The 15636-nt window shown below is 42.4% G+C and overlaps 1 protein-coding gene across 1 annotated transcript in view; it reads left to right on the top strand.

Annotated features, from left to right (window-relative positions):
• Positions 1–1573: 1573 nt before the first annotated feature.
• glis1b (GLIS family zinc finger 1b) overlaps positions 1574–15636 on the top strand; it is a 66872-nt gene continuing 52809 nt past the window's right edge. Inside the window, 1 exon segment of the mRNA XM_029429180.1 lies at positions 1574–1958. Within this exon segment, the coding sequence (XP_029285040.1) occupies positions 1676–1958 (283 nt within the window). The 5' untranslated portion in view covers positions 1574–1675.

Here is a 15636-nt window from a genome sequence, read left to right as displayed (position 1 = left end):
TAAGATCCACCCGGCTTCTGACGAACCGAAGGACAATGAGGTAAGGATGTTGCCATGTAAACTGTCATCTGAACAATACACGTTTAATTTTTAACCTCTGTATTTACCCTGTTGTTTTATTTCAATTAATCACAAGGCTTCACCTCAGGTTCAGGAGCCTGTCCAGACCGAAAGGTCATGTCTGCTGAGATGGATCTGTTGTTGCTGCTGCTGCTGCTGCTGCTGTCCCTGCAAGAGTGGAACCAAAGATTAACCCAGCGGGACCCTCACACGTCCACTTGGTCGCTGAGCAAAATGTGGACGAATCTATCCAAAAAGGACGTCAAAAAACCCTTAAAAAATAAACAAACGTCATGTTATTAGAGTCTTGTTCTATGGTATGTCCTGGTTCTGGTGGTATGTTGTGTGTGTGTGTGTGTGTGTGTGTACCATACCGACGTTGATAATCCATTTAGTGGGTAATCTGGTGCTTTTGATCATATCACATGATCTTCATCAGCAGACAGTTATTCCCGTCCTGCATTTTTCGCGTTTTTTACGCCACTTACATAACATTTATAAACTTACACGCCTTGCATTTGCACAACAATCACCATGTATGACAGTTTCAACTCTGACCTGGGTTATGATGTTGCCTTCCACAGAAAGGCCACAAGGGGGCGCTGCAGAATAGCATTTCCCACATAAGCACTTCTATATGAACCAGCAACACTGGGTTTATCACAGGGGGAACAAACATTTTAAAGTGTAATCATGAACGTTGGTAAGAGTTGGCAGGTATTTCTTCATTTAATGATTTAGTTTTAAAAAGAAGAGTCACATTTTTAATTCAATATTCCAAAGATATCCAGGCGTTTTGACCAGTAGTGTTTTATCAGACATAATGAACTATGATCCAACAAATAACTCAAGAAATCAAGCAGCTAAAAGAAAACAGAACAGCAAATGCTGATCAAAATGTATCTCAATGTGTGAATTCTAGTAAACCAAGTTTAACTTTTCTAACCTAAATGATCCCAAACGGCTGATAACGACCTGGAGAACACCGTTCCTGTTTTACAACGAGTTTTGAGTGCTGGGTAAATGGGTAAGTATCATAGCATACGCGCATGCATTAGCTCGCAAACTTCATATCCAAGCCCATAACTACAAACAAGGGTCTTGATCCAGATCTTATCCTCCCACAGAAACACGGACACAGTCTTCATTGGTGCTCCTGATTCCTGCAGAGCAGTGGAGCTGTCGGGTGCCAATCAGAGAGAGAGAGAGAGAGAGAGAGAGAGAGAGAGGGAGAGAAGGGGGAGAGAGAGAGGGAGAGAAAGGGGGAGAGACGCGTGGGATGCTGATGACATATCCTCACTGGGAGGATGCTATCGATCAGGCTTGCACATGCTCTCCCCTTCAGTTTGATAAACATGCAGATGTGCACAATAAGACTTTTTTCGGTTCCCCATTGGCTAATTGAATAAGGTAGGTGTTACCAAATCCCTGATGTTTTATCGTGTTTTTTTTCTCCCAGTGTGTTGATTCTTGCTGTTCAAGTGAACGCATGCTTTTCACGGGGAGAACAACCTCCTCTTCGTGTTGATGCAGTGATTTTGTTATTTTTCATTTTGGCGCGCTGCAGGTAATGTGAGCAGCGGCCGCAACACTGCATGGGAAAGCCGAGTCATCAATGCAGAACCCCTCAGCGCTGTTCGGGATGGTCAGCCACTGTCAGACCCCAACTTTCACAGACTTCACCGGCCTGTCGCTCTCCGTGTACGGCAGCAAGGCGGACATCTGTACGCGGCGAGCCGGGAGCGGTGGTTTTGGATCGCAGATTTGCCGGAGCTCCCATGACACCCCCCCGACTCACATCAACTGCGCCAGCCCGAAGAGATACAGCGCGTCCGAAGAAAAAGCGCATCTGGCAGCTAAAGCTCCGCGCTCGTGCCTCTCTCTCCCACCCGTGCAAGGTAGGCCCCTTTAGGTCCAAGTGTGAGCACGAGCCCACACGTCTTTAATTGATGCTGGTGAGGTGTTTGGAAGTTATTAAGTTGATGGAGTGGTTTCTGAACATACATAGGACTAACCCTTTCATGTAATAATAATAATAATGTCCCTCATTAAAAACAAACTGAGGAAACAGTCAAACAGCAGCTTGCCAATTCGACCAATTAGCAGTTTCGATGTTATTTGAGATAAAAGCCATCATCCAAAAATAATGTTGCTTCCATATGGCTCCTTAAGAGCATCCTTTGAAGCAGCTGTACAGTGTATTTGTGTTGAGAGCCCTGTTTGCAGTTGTGGATTAGGTATTTTAATTAAACCCAGAGCTCACTTGGATCCTCCGCCAATTCATAAATAACACCCGAATCAAAGTGTGTGTTGCACACGAGGGATGTGAAGTGATGTAGTTGTATAGTATGTGGAATAGCTGCCAAGCAAGTGCGCATTTCCTATGGATGTTAACAAGGCATGGCAGCGTTTCACGGGATGATTAGTGTGATGTTGGCTCATTTAGTTAAATATGGAAAACCTGACAGCAGTTTAAAACAATATTTTAAATAATAATTACTTTAAATATATTACATTTTTTTAATCTCAATTTTAGAACAACATTAATCATAAAGATAATTTATTATATTATATGCTCATATTTTAATTAGTGCCTTCCAAAAAAGTTTTTTGGGCTCATCAGTGAACTTTTAAAAAACTATTACATGGATGAAATGAGCACTGTCATACAGATAGCATCCAGAGTGGAAACTGGGCTTTGAGTGTCTGTGGAAGCCTCCTCCATCCTGTTTAGACAGTGTGTTGTTGTGAGAGGGAGGGCGGAGGTAATTACAGCCCCATCCTAAATTATGATTAGACGGAACAGACTTTTATATTAGCAATCATCCTTCCAGCAAGAAGAGGATCAACGGATTTGATTATTGTTTCTTCTTGCTAAACGCAAACCATATGTCTGCTGAATGTGTCTCAGCATTTATGAGTTCTCTTGGAGCACAGTTGTGCCCTCCCTCCATCCCCAGCATCCCGATCCAGAATGAATCGTCTCATTGTCTTTGCAACGCTTTTGAACTTCACTTCCCGTAAATTGTGGGAACGCAAGATGTGTTATGCGTTTGTGCATTATGTTGAACAGATTAACATTGAGGCAGACACATATCTGTCTGTTTGGATCTGTGAGGCAGTTGAGTGATATTTTAATATTGGGTTTATGAAATGAAATCGTTTTCAGCCTCCTTTTAATAACCCAACATCTACTTCCTTAAACACATACTGATTCAACTACACATCAATCCATAATTCGGCAGTATTAAACATTATAATTATAATGAGACAAACGTTGTACTCGGCTCAACGTTGCTATCTCTATCCTATATGAATGTGCGACGTAATCCAGGCATTGTGTGTTGTTTTATAGTCTCTCATGGTGAGCATGGAGTATGAAAATGATCTCAGTACTCATCAGTCTTTTGTATCATACCTCATTTCAGGCTGCTCGTATTACACACTGCCGTTTGGGGACAGAGCTGGAGTGTAAACGGCATTCTCAACCATTACTTTAGATTTAGACTGAAAGGAATCTTTGAACAAACCCAGACTGTAATATTTATCCTGATGGAAGTGAGACACTGCAGGAAGAACTTACCTCAGACCGGAGATGTCTGACCTTTCAACTGTGTACACTGCAATTGCACAATGTGAACAATTACTCATAATAATAAATGAGATGAAATATGTTTCTGGGAGGTAAGCTGGCAGTGTACCACGATGTACTCTGAGACATTCAGAGCTGCTCTAGTTTATTTCCTAATTACTCTCACAAATGCACGCTGGATTCTTTCTTTTTTATATCAGTTTGTGTGCATCCATGTTTGTTTCTAATTGAATGAGAGAGAGAGAGAGAGAGAGAGAGAGAGAGAGAGAGAGAGAGAGAGAGAGAGAGAGAGAGAGAGAGAGAGAGAGAGAGACAGTGAGTGAGAAAGCTTGCGTGTTAATGAGTGTGTCAGTAGACGTTCTGCAGGCTTGGATTCAGATTTTACGAGGCAGGTATCCTGAATGTAAAAATAACTCAACATTGTGTCCAAACCCTCAGCTTTATCTGTTCAGCCTCACCATCGCTGTGCTATTGCATTTTAAAGAAAATGTTCCCAGCCTTAAATCCAAGGACAAGTATTCATTATTTCTCTTTACATCCAGTTGAATGAAGGACAAATTGGAGTGTCTCATGTCACATCTGGTGCGTAGGTTTGGAAAGCATGTGTGTGTTGCTCTTCATGAGTGGAACAGCAGCCGATCATCCTTACACTGCGAGTCCACTGTGCTATAAATATTAGTGGTCACCAGCAAAGAAAATATTTAGCTTGCAAAGAAAAACACTTGACCCCTCTTGAAAAAGAATATCAGGTTTGAATGGTGTGTGTACTCTAGCATCATTCGATACCTTACTAAAGTTTCTCCCGGCCGGGACGAAGCTGCCGAGTGTGTGTGTGTGAGCTTATTTGAGGAGAAATGTTTGAGTTAGAGGAGCGCGCTGTAGGCCCAAACTGCGTCTCTCAGATAAATGCAGAGGTCTGTTGATTCAGCCTGTAAAGAGATGAGTAATGGATATTTGGATTCAATCATTGTCGGAGCTTTTTTACATTTCTGTGGCTATTTCTTCTTGTCTTTTGCCAACACGCATCATCGTGACATGTTTTCCATAAAACTTGTACATACGCTATTTATACATGCAGTATACACACCTGTATGCGGCGAGCATACAACCCCACCAGCATCCATTGCTAATACATACAGACACTGTGCCAGCATATGCTGAACACATGCACTAAGCACACATGCCACACACATTGACATACTCACACACACACACACACACACACACACACACACACACACACACACACACACACACACACACACACACACACACTTATTTGTGGTGAAGTGGCATTGGCACCAATGTTGAGTTTCCTGTGTTTTCCCCAGCAGCATTTGTAGACGTCAGACTGCGGGGCGATAATCTGACTGTTATGAGGAACAAGCGAGCATTAGAGTCCCGCTTTGAGCCTCTGCTGTGTCAAACGCTTAATGACAGTTTACCAGTAGCTTGTGAATAGTTTTGGTTGTGTGCGCGCAGAGAAACACATTAAGTCACTTATTCTAATCAAACTATGTGGTTTATTATTTGTTCTTTATAGCGAGAGGAGCGGGCAGTGTGCATTAATCTGTGCTTAACACTTTCTCTTCATATAAATGCAAATGTTCTAAACATAATAGCTAATTGTTGATCCTCAGCTTAACCTACAAGGGAACAGGTGTTCACATTTAAAATATCCATGTGTTCCCTTTCTTTGGGTAGTTGTTTAGAGACTTTCATCTGGGTAAATCTTCAGATTTGTGTCACATAAAATGTTTATGCAGCTATAATTCTGGGGGACATGTTTGCTGCAGCAGTCTCGAGGGGGTTTTGGATTTCTTAAATGACCTCGGACTTCAGGTTTATAATTGCTTTAAGTCTGGCTCGTATTATTTATTCATCTTGGATCTCAGTATTTTCTTTCGGTTTTGACTTGTGAGCCAGTTGTTCCTTTGTGACACTGTTAAACCCGTTTTGCTGAATCGGGGGTACGACAGTCGTCTTGGGGAAGGAGTCAAGGTTGTTAAGTGGATTCAGCACGTGACCACAGTTTAAATGAGGGGCGCCGTGTTTAATTCTCACGATCTTAAATACAGTTTTGTTTGACCTTCCTTTTGTAGATTAAGACTCTGTGGAGTAAATAAAGAGCATTATAATAATAATAATAATAATAATAATCCTCCCACGGTGTTACTATTGAATGAGTAATTCACTATCGCTCTATAGTCTGGTTTGGTAATCTGTCTATTTCAAATCCAACATTTTATAAGAAGACCAATGAAAACCAAAAGTCTTTTGCTTCCAACATCTTAAAAGGAGATATTTTAAGAAGAAAGCTGATTTGTCTGATGCTAATCATGTGCTGTATAGCTGTAATATGTCCTAGGATGTGTGTGTGTGCGTGCGTGTGTGTGTGTGTGTGTGTGTGTGTGTGTGTGTTAACCAAATCTTTTTTTCTTTCATTATTATGTGTTTAGTTATATTCTAGGAGAGCTGAACATACATTATGGCTGATATACACATTCTGAGATTCACATGCCTTTAAAAAATGTGGATTATAACGATATTTTATTGCCTTACTTAGTTAGCAACTTAGTTCCTTTATGAATTGTAAGCAGGACACTAAATCTCTGGATCTCTTCTCTGGAGTGGCAAAATACATATTTATTAAGTAAAGTTGAAGTCAGAGTATCTCCACATCACCGTCGGTCAATATGCCAAAAGGTTTTTTTATCAGCGAGGGAAGGTTATAGCAGCTATTCCTCCCAGATGTTGTAAAAGACTGATCAAACCTCTGAGGAAACCTTTCGCTGTCACTGCTGCTAAAAGAGATTTGACCCGTTATTGAACCGGTGGTTCACTTAGTTTCACAGCTGAGGTTAACCCAGGGTTTTTTTAACCAGATTGTGAAGAGGTTGTACGGTACATTCTTCCTTATCCTTGTCAGTTTTAGGCAGTAATATTTTACATAGAATTTGTCAACAGGAACTGACTAACCAGACATCCTCTCTTTCTGCATTTGTGCCTCTCAATCATGTGGAACTATACATGTGGGCCTGTTTATGTATATCAAAGTAGTACAGCAATAGTAACATTCTTCTCATAAGGCTTCTCGGTACATTCCCACGAGCCGAAAGAGAGCGTCTCAGCCCAAGTCTTTTTGCGTGTTGTATGAGCTCAGCGGTGAGTTATGGGCAAATGCGAGGGTGCTGCCTTGTGAAGGGTGTTGCAGGGTGTAATGTTTGCAACATGTTGCCATTGATTCATAAAGCAGAGACCCGGTGATGATTCTGCAGCGGTATTCCCGTAAACCTCTGTCTGTCTGAGACGCTGAGGAGGGAATGCTGGGTAATGGGATGAGAGCGCTTCCTGAGTCACAGCCAGTCGAGAGGGAGAGTGAGAGAACACCCCTGAATCACCTCAATCAAACTTGGCCGGGGATACACATGACGTGTGTGGAAACGGGAGATAAGTGGCAGAGAAAGAGGCGAGCGTTGTGATTCAAAGAGAGAGGAGGAGATTTGTGGGAGGTTGTGACTGTTTCTATCTTCTGACTCGTCCTTCTGAAGTTGCAAACATGTATTAACCCACAAAGAAACAGCACTGCCACCTCACCGCTTATACTTCTCTGTGTCCACCAGGTTAAATGTTCTCATTCTTATGTGACCAATGTGGCATGACTATTGCGTCTCACTGTAACCAAAGGAATTTGGGTTTCATTCTGCCAATGAATCCAACCAGTCACACAGCAAAGATATGATCTGGTTCGAGTAAATGTCGAAATATCACTGGAGTAGCAGAAGAAATGTGCTCTGGGCCTCGGTTTAGTCAAGAAAAAAGCTGCAGAGTTGGCTCACATATGTCATCATAAAAATGTATTTTTAGTCCTAAACTTTGCCTTGAGAAGTACTCACAAAGTTTCACACACTTGTGTTGATGAGGGGTATAAACTGCCAGCTTTTGTTTCACCTTTAAACTCTTTGTAGCAAAGATAAAGAGACTTCTCTCTGAGTCTTTGGCCTCGACAGACATGCCACAGCTGACCACATGTCTATAGAGTCTGTATTACTCATGCATTTTCAGACAGCAGCGACTCCTCTCGCAGACCTCTGTGTGTATGACTTAGCACACGGGTGGGTTTTTGATTTACATCTCGGCTGTGCCACTTGCTGTTCTTGGCTCGACGCTGCTGTGTTTCATCAAAGAAAAATCCACTCCACTCTGACTGTGGCAGTGAAGACGGCCGTCCGCCGCTGCGCTGCCGCTGCCAGAGCTGACTGGGCCTGCGCAGCTGTCAGCTGGAGAGAGACGCAGAAAGAGAGAGAGAGAGATGGTAGGAGAGAGATGTGTCCGTTAGGATCAGGGCTTCACTGACCTCCCTAAACAAGCTGCAAGAACACAGATTGTTTCAGTGTGAAACGGCAGTTTTGGACTTCTGAGTCAGTCATGAGGAAGCTCCCATTTAATCTTTTCCACCAGAGAGTTTCCTACAACTTTATCAGCAGTTCATTTCTTAACTGTGATTAAGATGTGAGTAACATTCACAGCACGTAATACTTCACTTCTTTTGGAAACAGATCACCATTTAAAAAAAACTGCTACAAGCAACAGTTACAATGGTGTCTGAAATCTTTTTTTTTTTTTATACAAGACTGGTCATGTTGGAGGTAAATCAGCCAGCCAATCAAACATTGGATTCAACTGAGTGGTCAAAAACAATTGGGCAAACATGATGCGAGCCGAGGCTGTTTTAATGCCTTCATTAGAGCGGAGGAAAAAGCAGCCAAAAAGCTTGAGTTTTATCCTCTCTCTTGTTCTCTCTCCGTCTCTGCCAGGAAGCTGCCATGGGGCAGTGCCCACTCAGCTCACTGCACCATTGGCTGGCGCCGCCCCAGAGGACTATGAAAGACATTATAAAGTCTAATAGTGCAGTTTATATACTTTATTAGTGCTTGTTAATAGGAGCCCAGCATTCTGGAAGAATTACTTATTCTCTAGTCATGTGCAATGCAGTCCAGACTCTGCACTGTATTAACTTGCTTACCAGGACTAATAAGAAGAGAAAGAACGGCGGACTAAAGATTGCTTAGAGAAAAAGAACTCTTGCTTGTCGGTGAATGATGTTGGTCGACATCAATCACAAACCCTGAGCGTGACAACTCAGATATTCATATGTACATTATGTCTTGGCAGATACATATCGGTACGCACTGTCCTAGATACAGGGCCAAGTTTCATCACACAGAGTCAATATCTTTCAGTGATATATTTGAAGGCACTAGCAATCAAACCTTTAGAGCATCATTTGTCTTGCGTGAAGTCAGGAGCTCCAGGGTTCAATCAGTGGCGAGAGTGATATCATCCAGTGTCAGCACACACAGGCAGCATTGTAGCACAGGTAGACTGCTTTTTAGTAGAAACTCTTGACAGCACGATGCTGCATGAACAGAGGAAGCGAGGGGATTTGGGGAACATGAGGCTGATGCCCTGTTCAGGTTAACACTTGTAAGTCCAAGTTGCAGGGAGCTGGGAGCTTCGCCAGGCCGACTCTGGATGTTAATAAAGTTTAGAGGCTGGATGCCAGCACTGTGATCTGTAACGCTTGGGGTTATTTTTACAGACTTTTCTTTTTTACAGACGATTATATTTGTAAGGAAAAGCAGTTTTTCAGCGGGCTAATATCAGAGCAAGGAGATAAAGTATGTGATAAGAAGATGCAATTTCCCATGATGTGATGCTATGGAGGGATTTGTTTTTGTTTTTACTGTGTGGGAATATCTTCTGTATGAGAACTTCCCATGTAGCAATGCAACAGCAAACATTTGACCTCCCTTCGTCATCGCCACACTACGAACACACAACATTTATAAACACTGATATTCTCTGTCCCTTCCTCACATAATCCAAGGACTATCTATTTATTCTGTCCGTCACATGTCTTTGTTTAATCGTCTTTGACAGACCCGTTGCCAAACAGGGTGTTGAAGGAATCTAAGATGACATTGGCTTGTTAGCTGCTGTGCTGATGTCCCTGTCTACCAGAGACGTCTGCTCCGTTTCACCCTGTGGAACTGAAAACCCACAGCTCACAGAGGAGCTGGTTTGCTCTGGTGCAGAAGTTTCCACTGGAAACAGTAGAGACATCTGTTATCTTCTGGCTCCTCTCGTATCTGTCTGCTTCACATTCTCGACATCACATTGCATTTAAAAGAGATCTGCACAGCTTTCATTCTGTCGGCAGTGTTTTCCTGTAATCCTTAATGAGGAAACAATTCTCCTTCGAGCAGTTTTGTTGAAGACAAATCAGTTCTTCTTTGATTTACTGTTGCCAGGATTAAATGCAGTGCCCCTTTTCATCATATGGTTCATATGGGCTGTGCAATAAGTGTGTTAAATGGATCCATATTACACTGAGTAATAGCCTCAGTATGCACTCTTCATTAACATGCTTAACATTCCCCCCAAGACCCAGAAGTCGGCTTCTATTATACACCGCTTAACACAAACATCATGTTGGACACTTAGGATCTCTTATGGGGCTCGTTGCTGGCAGTTTTATTAGTGGGCCGTGTGTGTGTGTGTGTGTGTGTGTGTGTGTGTGTGTGTGTGTGTGTGTGTGTGTGTGTGTGTGTGTGTGCTAATGTTTGGGTCAAAGTGGAGGAAAGAATGGACATGTTCATGAACTCTGGACATGAAAACCTTGAAAAGTGAATAAAAGACACACACACTTTTTTGCCAGCTAATCAGAGCAGAGAACAGAAGAGTCTAGTGAAGAGGTTAATACATTTTTAGCTTTTGTTGGGGGGGTTTGAGAATGAGATCTGTTGCAACACTGGTCAGCTACTTGCTGCGTGTTTCCAAAAAACGGGACACGCAACTTTGTTTTTGAAAGTAAGAAATCTCAATACTTGGCAAAGTAAATGCTGACACGCTGATATTTCTTTTGACTGAATCAATTACCAAAGAGATGCTTTGGGACAGTTGAAGACATATTTAATATCTGTGCATTTACACACACTGTATGTGATTAGGTATGTGTGGGTGTATACGTGTAGATGTCTGTTTTTATCAATATGAGATGTTTACTTTGGATCGCCACCTGTTGGACTTTCCAAACCTTGATTTCTGTCATAGTTAATAAAGATAGTGGTCGCGGTTAGGTTATGGTAAAAAAAAAATGGGGTTGAAAGATTTGAGTCCAATGGGAACCGGTGAGTAGCTGTTCTAGCTGGCCTGACATTTACAGCCGTTTCCCCCATTTCAGCATTCAACCTTTACAAGGAAGCCAGAAAGCCATTAAGAGAAACTTCCCTTGCCTTTAAACTGATATGCTAAAATTCCTTGAAACCACACAGACAAGACACATGAGTTCACACGGCTTCGGTAACCAGTAAATGTTCCCGTAGCAGAAAATGTCTTATATCACCAGGAGTTTTTGACAAGAATATTTGGGATGAGTACCTGGCGTGCTCCCCAGTATGTCCTCACTGGAGCTGAGTCACATAATAAGTGGATAGATTGAAGGTTACTGCTCCTTTCTGTTTATCTAACTTCTGCCCTTAAAAAGTCAGCTCACAGCACATGTTGACTAATACTGATACAAAGACTAATCAGGCTCCTTCGGCTCATATCGACAGTGATCTAATAGGAATGTGTTATAAAGTTAAAATGAATTAGGCAGCGTCAGAGCCGTGACAGCCAGGTGCTGAGCACTTGGCCCAGAACACCGAAGCCTCGGCCAATTGGAAAATGCTTTCAGAATTTATCTTCTCCCTTGACAAATTATTTTATTGTTCCCACACAGTTGTTTTTCATTTAGTATTTTGGCTAATGATAGGCTGAGAGCATGTGGGCTATTGTTATTCCTTTATTCAGCTTAGATACTCTGACTGAAAGCGCTCACGTCTGATAGTACACTCCCATGTAATAGAATCTAACCACACACAAATGTACACAGATGGTTTGCAGAATAGGAAACCTCAGTATATAGGGTAAAAAGGAAAATCTTGATATGCTTATTACTTTGTATACGCTGTAAATGCCTCTATGTCATGACCTTAGTGACTATCAGTCAAACGGGGTAATGCTGCTTCCTGATGAACAACTTCTGTACAATTTCCCCTCAGCGAACTCCAAACTGTGCTCCAAAACCTTTAATCACATTATTCAGTGTGTCTCATGTACCCGGACTAGTAGATATGCTGTGTGAGAGCTGCAGATGGGACAGATAGGGTGAACCCCGCCTCACGTCCGAGCCTTGCACTCTGCTTGACCCGGAGCTCAGTACATCAGGACTAGGCCGCTAATCTTTAACAAATGCTGGGAGTCTCCATGACCGGGCCCTCGCTGAGATGGCTTAGTCAAAACAGCCCTGCTGCTCCTGAACACGACCACAGCCTCTAGCTTAAGTCAAACGCTGATTAACTAACAAATACCTGCTGCTTGTTGTACAGCATTACACAGCACGGTGCGTTCTGCAGCGCCTCATGGAGTTTGACAGTGTGTTTGCTGTGAGGAACACACTGGCCTCCTGCGTTACAGGCCTTTCAGGGTTTGTTAGGAAAACAACGCAGGAGGACATGTTAAGTGAGCAAAAGGAAATACTGCACTGAATTACGACTTTTATTGTTTAATCTGTCAGTTAGTGCTTTGTCGTCTGAGTTGAAAAAGAGCTATATAAATAAAGGTTTAGCATTGTTTCTGTGCTGCATTGTGGGAGCCTGCGGCGTTTCAAAACTAAGCTAATTTAAAAATATTTTGTGCAACAAATTGACATGTTTTCTTTTCTCCCTGTGAGCATTAGTTACATTCAAACCGTGCTTTACATTTAGTCCAAAAATAAATCATGCAAGTAACAATTCACAGCCAAGACCTTTACTGTCTGGCTTGAGTTGAATCCTTTTGATTAAGATGATCGGTGGTTTGGTAACAAAGTTAAGTCATCACAGTGCGTCTCGCCAACTAACTTGACGGGTAAAAAAAGCAAAACACGGCCTTTTTCTCCAGTTTCAAATTTCATTGATGATCACCCCCGACCCTTCTCACTTCACATGCTTTTGGTTTTTACTGCTAACAACACGTCGCCCTTTCCACTTGATCACAACAGCACCGCCAACACCTATCAGACATGGCTCTGCCTTGACTTCTCATACGCTGTCACTGTTTACGTGTCTACTTTGGGCTTCAAACAAACACCATGCAGCCGGCTCTTCTTGCCAGGCACACTCACACTTTGTACGAGTCGGCACGTCTGACGTGTTGAATTAAGCATCGCCACTTGTACTGTAACCTGTCTTCTTGGAGAAATATCTGCATGTTCTAAGTATGTTTTCTTTAGTATTAAAGAAGCATAATGAATAATTCAAGTTATTTTGATTGCTTTCTATGCATCTGCGGTGTTTTGATTGTCTTGGTGCTCGTATCTGATTGCACATAAATGGCAGAGCAGTTCTGGCCTCCAGCATTAATTGGCAGTTATGTGATTGAATTTATTTTTCCCTCAAAAAAATACAATTTTGGAAAATGATTTGATACACTGGGAACAATAAACCTTCGACATTGTTTTGCAATAACACAATCATTGTTCTGAAGAATGCAGCTTTTTATTCCAAGTGTAACTATAAACGGAACAAAAATGAATACAAAATAAAAAGCTTGTACTTTCATTTGAGGGTTAGAAAAGGCTGCAGTGAAATAGATATTTAATGCGCAGCCCCTAAAACCGCAATGTAACGAAAGTCAACAAGTCTTGCTAGACATGTCCTTGATAGCTTTAGCTGTGAATGTAAATGCACAGTTTACCACAGTGCCCACTTTTACAGGGGCAGGCCTGTCATTTGACACGAAAATATGGCCAATCTAGGCCACTGTAAAGATGCCAGTCTTCTACAAGCCTCAAGAGTCATGAAGGAGTCCAGCGAGAGAGGCAAAGCATCAGTATATGTACACTGCAGCCTGCCAAAGCACACTCATTTAACAGCACAAAAAGACTTGCACTGAGAACCCGCATGTTTATGTTAGGGATGATGTAAAACGGCCAGAATTCATATTTCACATCACATTTCTCTTTTTAACATGTCTTCTCTCAATTTTTTACGTGCAAAGAAACAAACATTTGCATTTCAAAGTTCTTCAAATAAAATTAAATGAAAAGCAAACGCTTTTATGGGTTTGGAGACTATATTGGAAAACAGGTTCGGGGCGAGATGAATAATTTTAATGTTTCGTAAAAAGAGCTTCACAATGAATGCCAGGTTATGTGAAAGGCTTGACACACGGCGCAGCCCAGAGCCCTTCGAGGTTCCCTCTTTATCCAGCGCCGACACTCTCGGGCCGAGAGCAGCCAAACAACACACATGGCAGAGGCCAAGATGATGATAGAGAATGATTTCTTTATTTCTGCTCGTTATCGTCTGATTAGGCTCCTTCTCACCACAGACACATCCAGAAATCTATCAACGACCTTCACTTTTTACTTCATAATCAGCTTGGTGCTCAGTATTATAGCAAATGAGAAGGAAATGTAACTATATATATGCATTTATGTGCAAACATTATGATTTAATATGAGCAGACGTTATTATATCTTACATATTCAATACCTAACTCAGCTACATGCACACATTACAGATGCATGGATCGGCTCTGACGTCATAAGAATCTAAATGTACGCATAAATCATCCGCCCGCCCGCCACCCACACGAAGCAATTATTTTCTCCAACTTAGAGACCCAGGCCTACATGGACACTCCACCTCTCCCGGTCCCTGTGGGATGGCGCAATGAAAGTCTAGTCAGCAAAGTCGTATATATTGTTTTTCTCCATATTACCGTAATGAAGCCACTTTAATAGAGACTTCATGTAGCTTGGCTAGTTTTGTATAATGTATCACGTGTTTTGTACATGAACTAAATGTACATATCATGTAGAAAACAGAACTAAACTAGTGTGTACAAAGCAAAGTATAAGTAGGATGTGTGGGAATCCTCATTTATGTCTATTGTCTTGTGTTTACACTGTCTGTGTGTCTTTGTCCCGCGTGTGTCAGTACACCGTGAAACTATGAGTTCTTGTTAAGGCACCAAATTGACGTTACCGACGGTGCTGGGGACATTCAAATACAGCGACCAAGCTCTGTCTCTGAAGCTGCTTTACTACCGAGACAAAACTCATGTCTCACTGTGGCCGTTTCCGTCTGCTGACTCACGTGGGGAAGGGACGCAGCTCGAGCAGAAATCATAATAAAAGGAATCTTATTACAGCCATTAAACAAGAGAAGGGAAAACACAGGAGGGCTTTAATGTCTGCAGATCTAAAATGCTTGCGCAGTGAGAATATATTTGCTCATAAAGCTCTTTGATGGTGGCCCTGTCCGTTCCAACACACAGCGCTGCTGTCTGTGTAAATAGCTGTGTATTGACCTCCCACCGCACAAGATTGAATGTGTTTCCATAGGTGTCATTTGGTACCATTTTGGGTTTTTTACGGGCCCCACTGGGCCTTTAGTCCCTGTAACCACGGGGGGGGCTCAGGAGTCATGCCATTGCAGCTCAAGCAGCGGCCAACAGTGGGCTCTTCCTGAGGTTGAAGAGCGATGAGAGGTGGACTATGAACTACCCCCCTCCTCCTCACGGCAGCATTATGGAGCTCTGTTTGATGTGAAGTGATCTATAATGTCTACTGGACTGTCCATCTCAAGTTTCCTAGAGTGCATGTTCCTGTCTCTATGTGTGATCTGTGTTTGTGAGTGTGTGGTTGTGAGAGGGGGTGGTCCTCAGTGCCAAAGCCTTTGGTGAATGAGGACTCCCCACGCAATAAAATAATGGTATTGCTGACTTCCTTAGGTATGTGTGGTTTGAAACTCAACACAGGTTTGCACAGTGGAAAACCTGGGGCCCTCTCTCTTATTTATTCTGTATATTTATGAAAACCCCAATACTGTGGTGCCCTCCGAGTGGAAGAGGAGGTCTCTTTTTCAGCCAACTTAATGCCCTTCGGTGGT

The sequence above is a fragment of the Cottoperca gobio genome, chromosome 4 (assembly GCF_900634415.1).
Source record: "Cottoperca gobio chromosome 4, fCotGob3.1, whole genome shotgun sequence".
NCBI classification, from domain to species: domain Eukaryota; kingdom Metazoa; phylum Chordata; class Actinopteri; order Perciformes; family Bovichtidae; genus Cottoperca; species Cottoperca gobio.
Note: the sequence above shows the minus strand (reverse complement) of the source record. Positions and strands in the feature narration are given on the sequence as shown.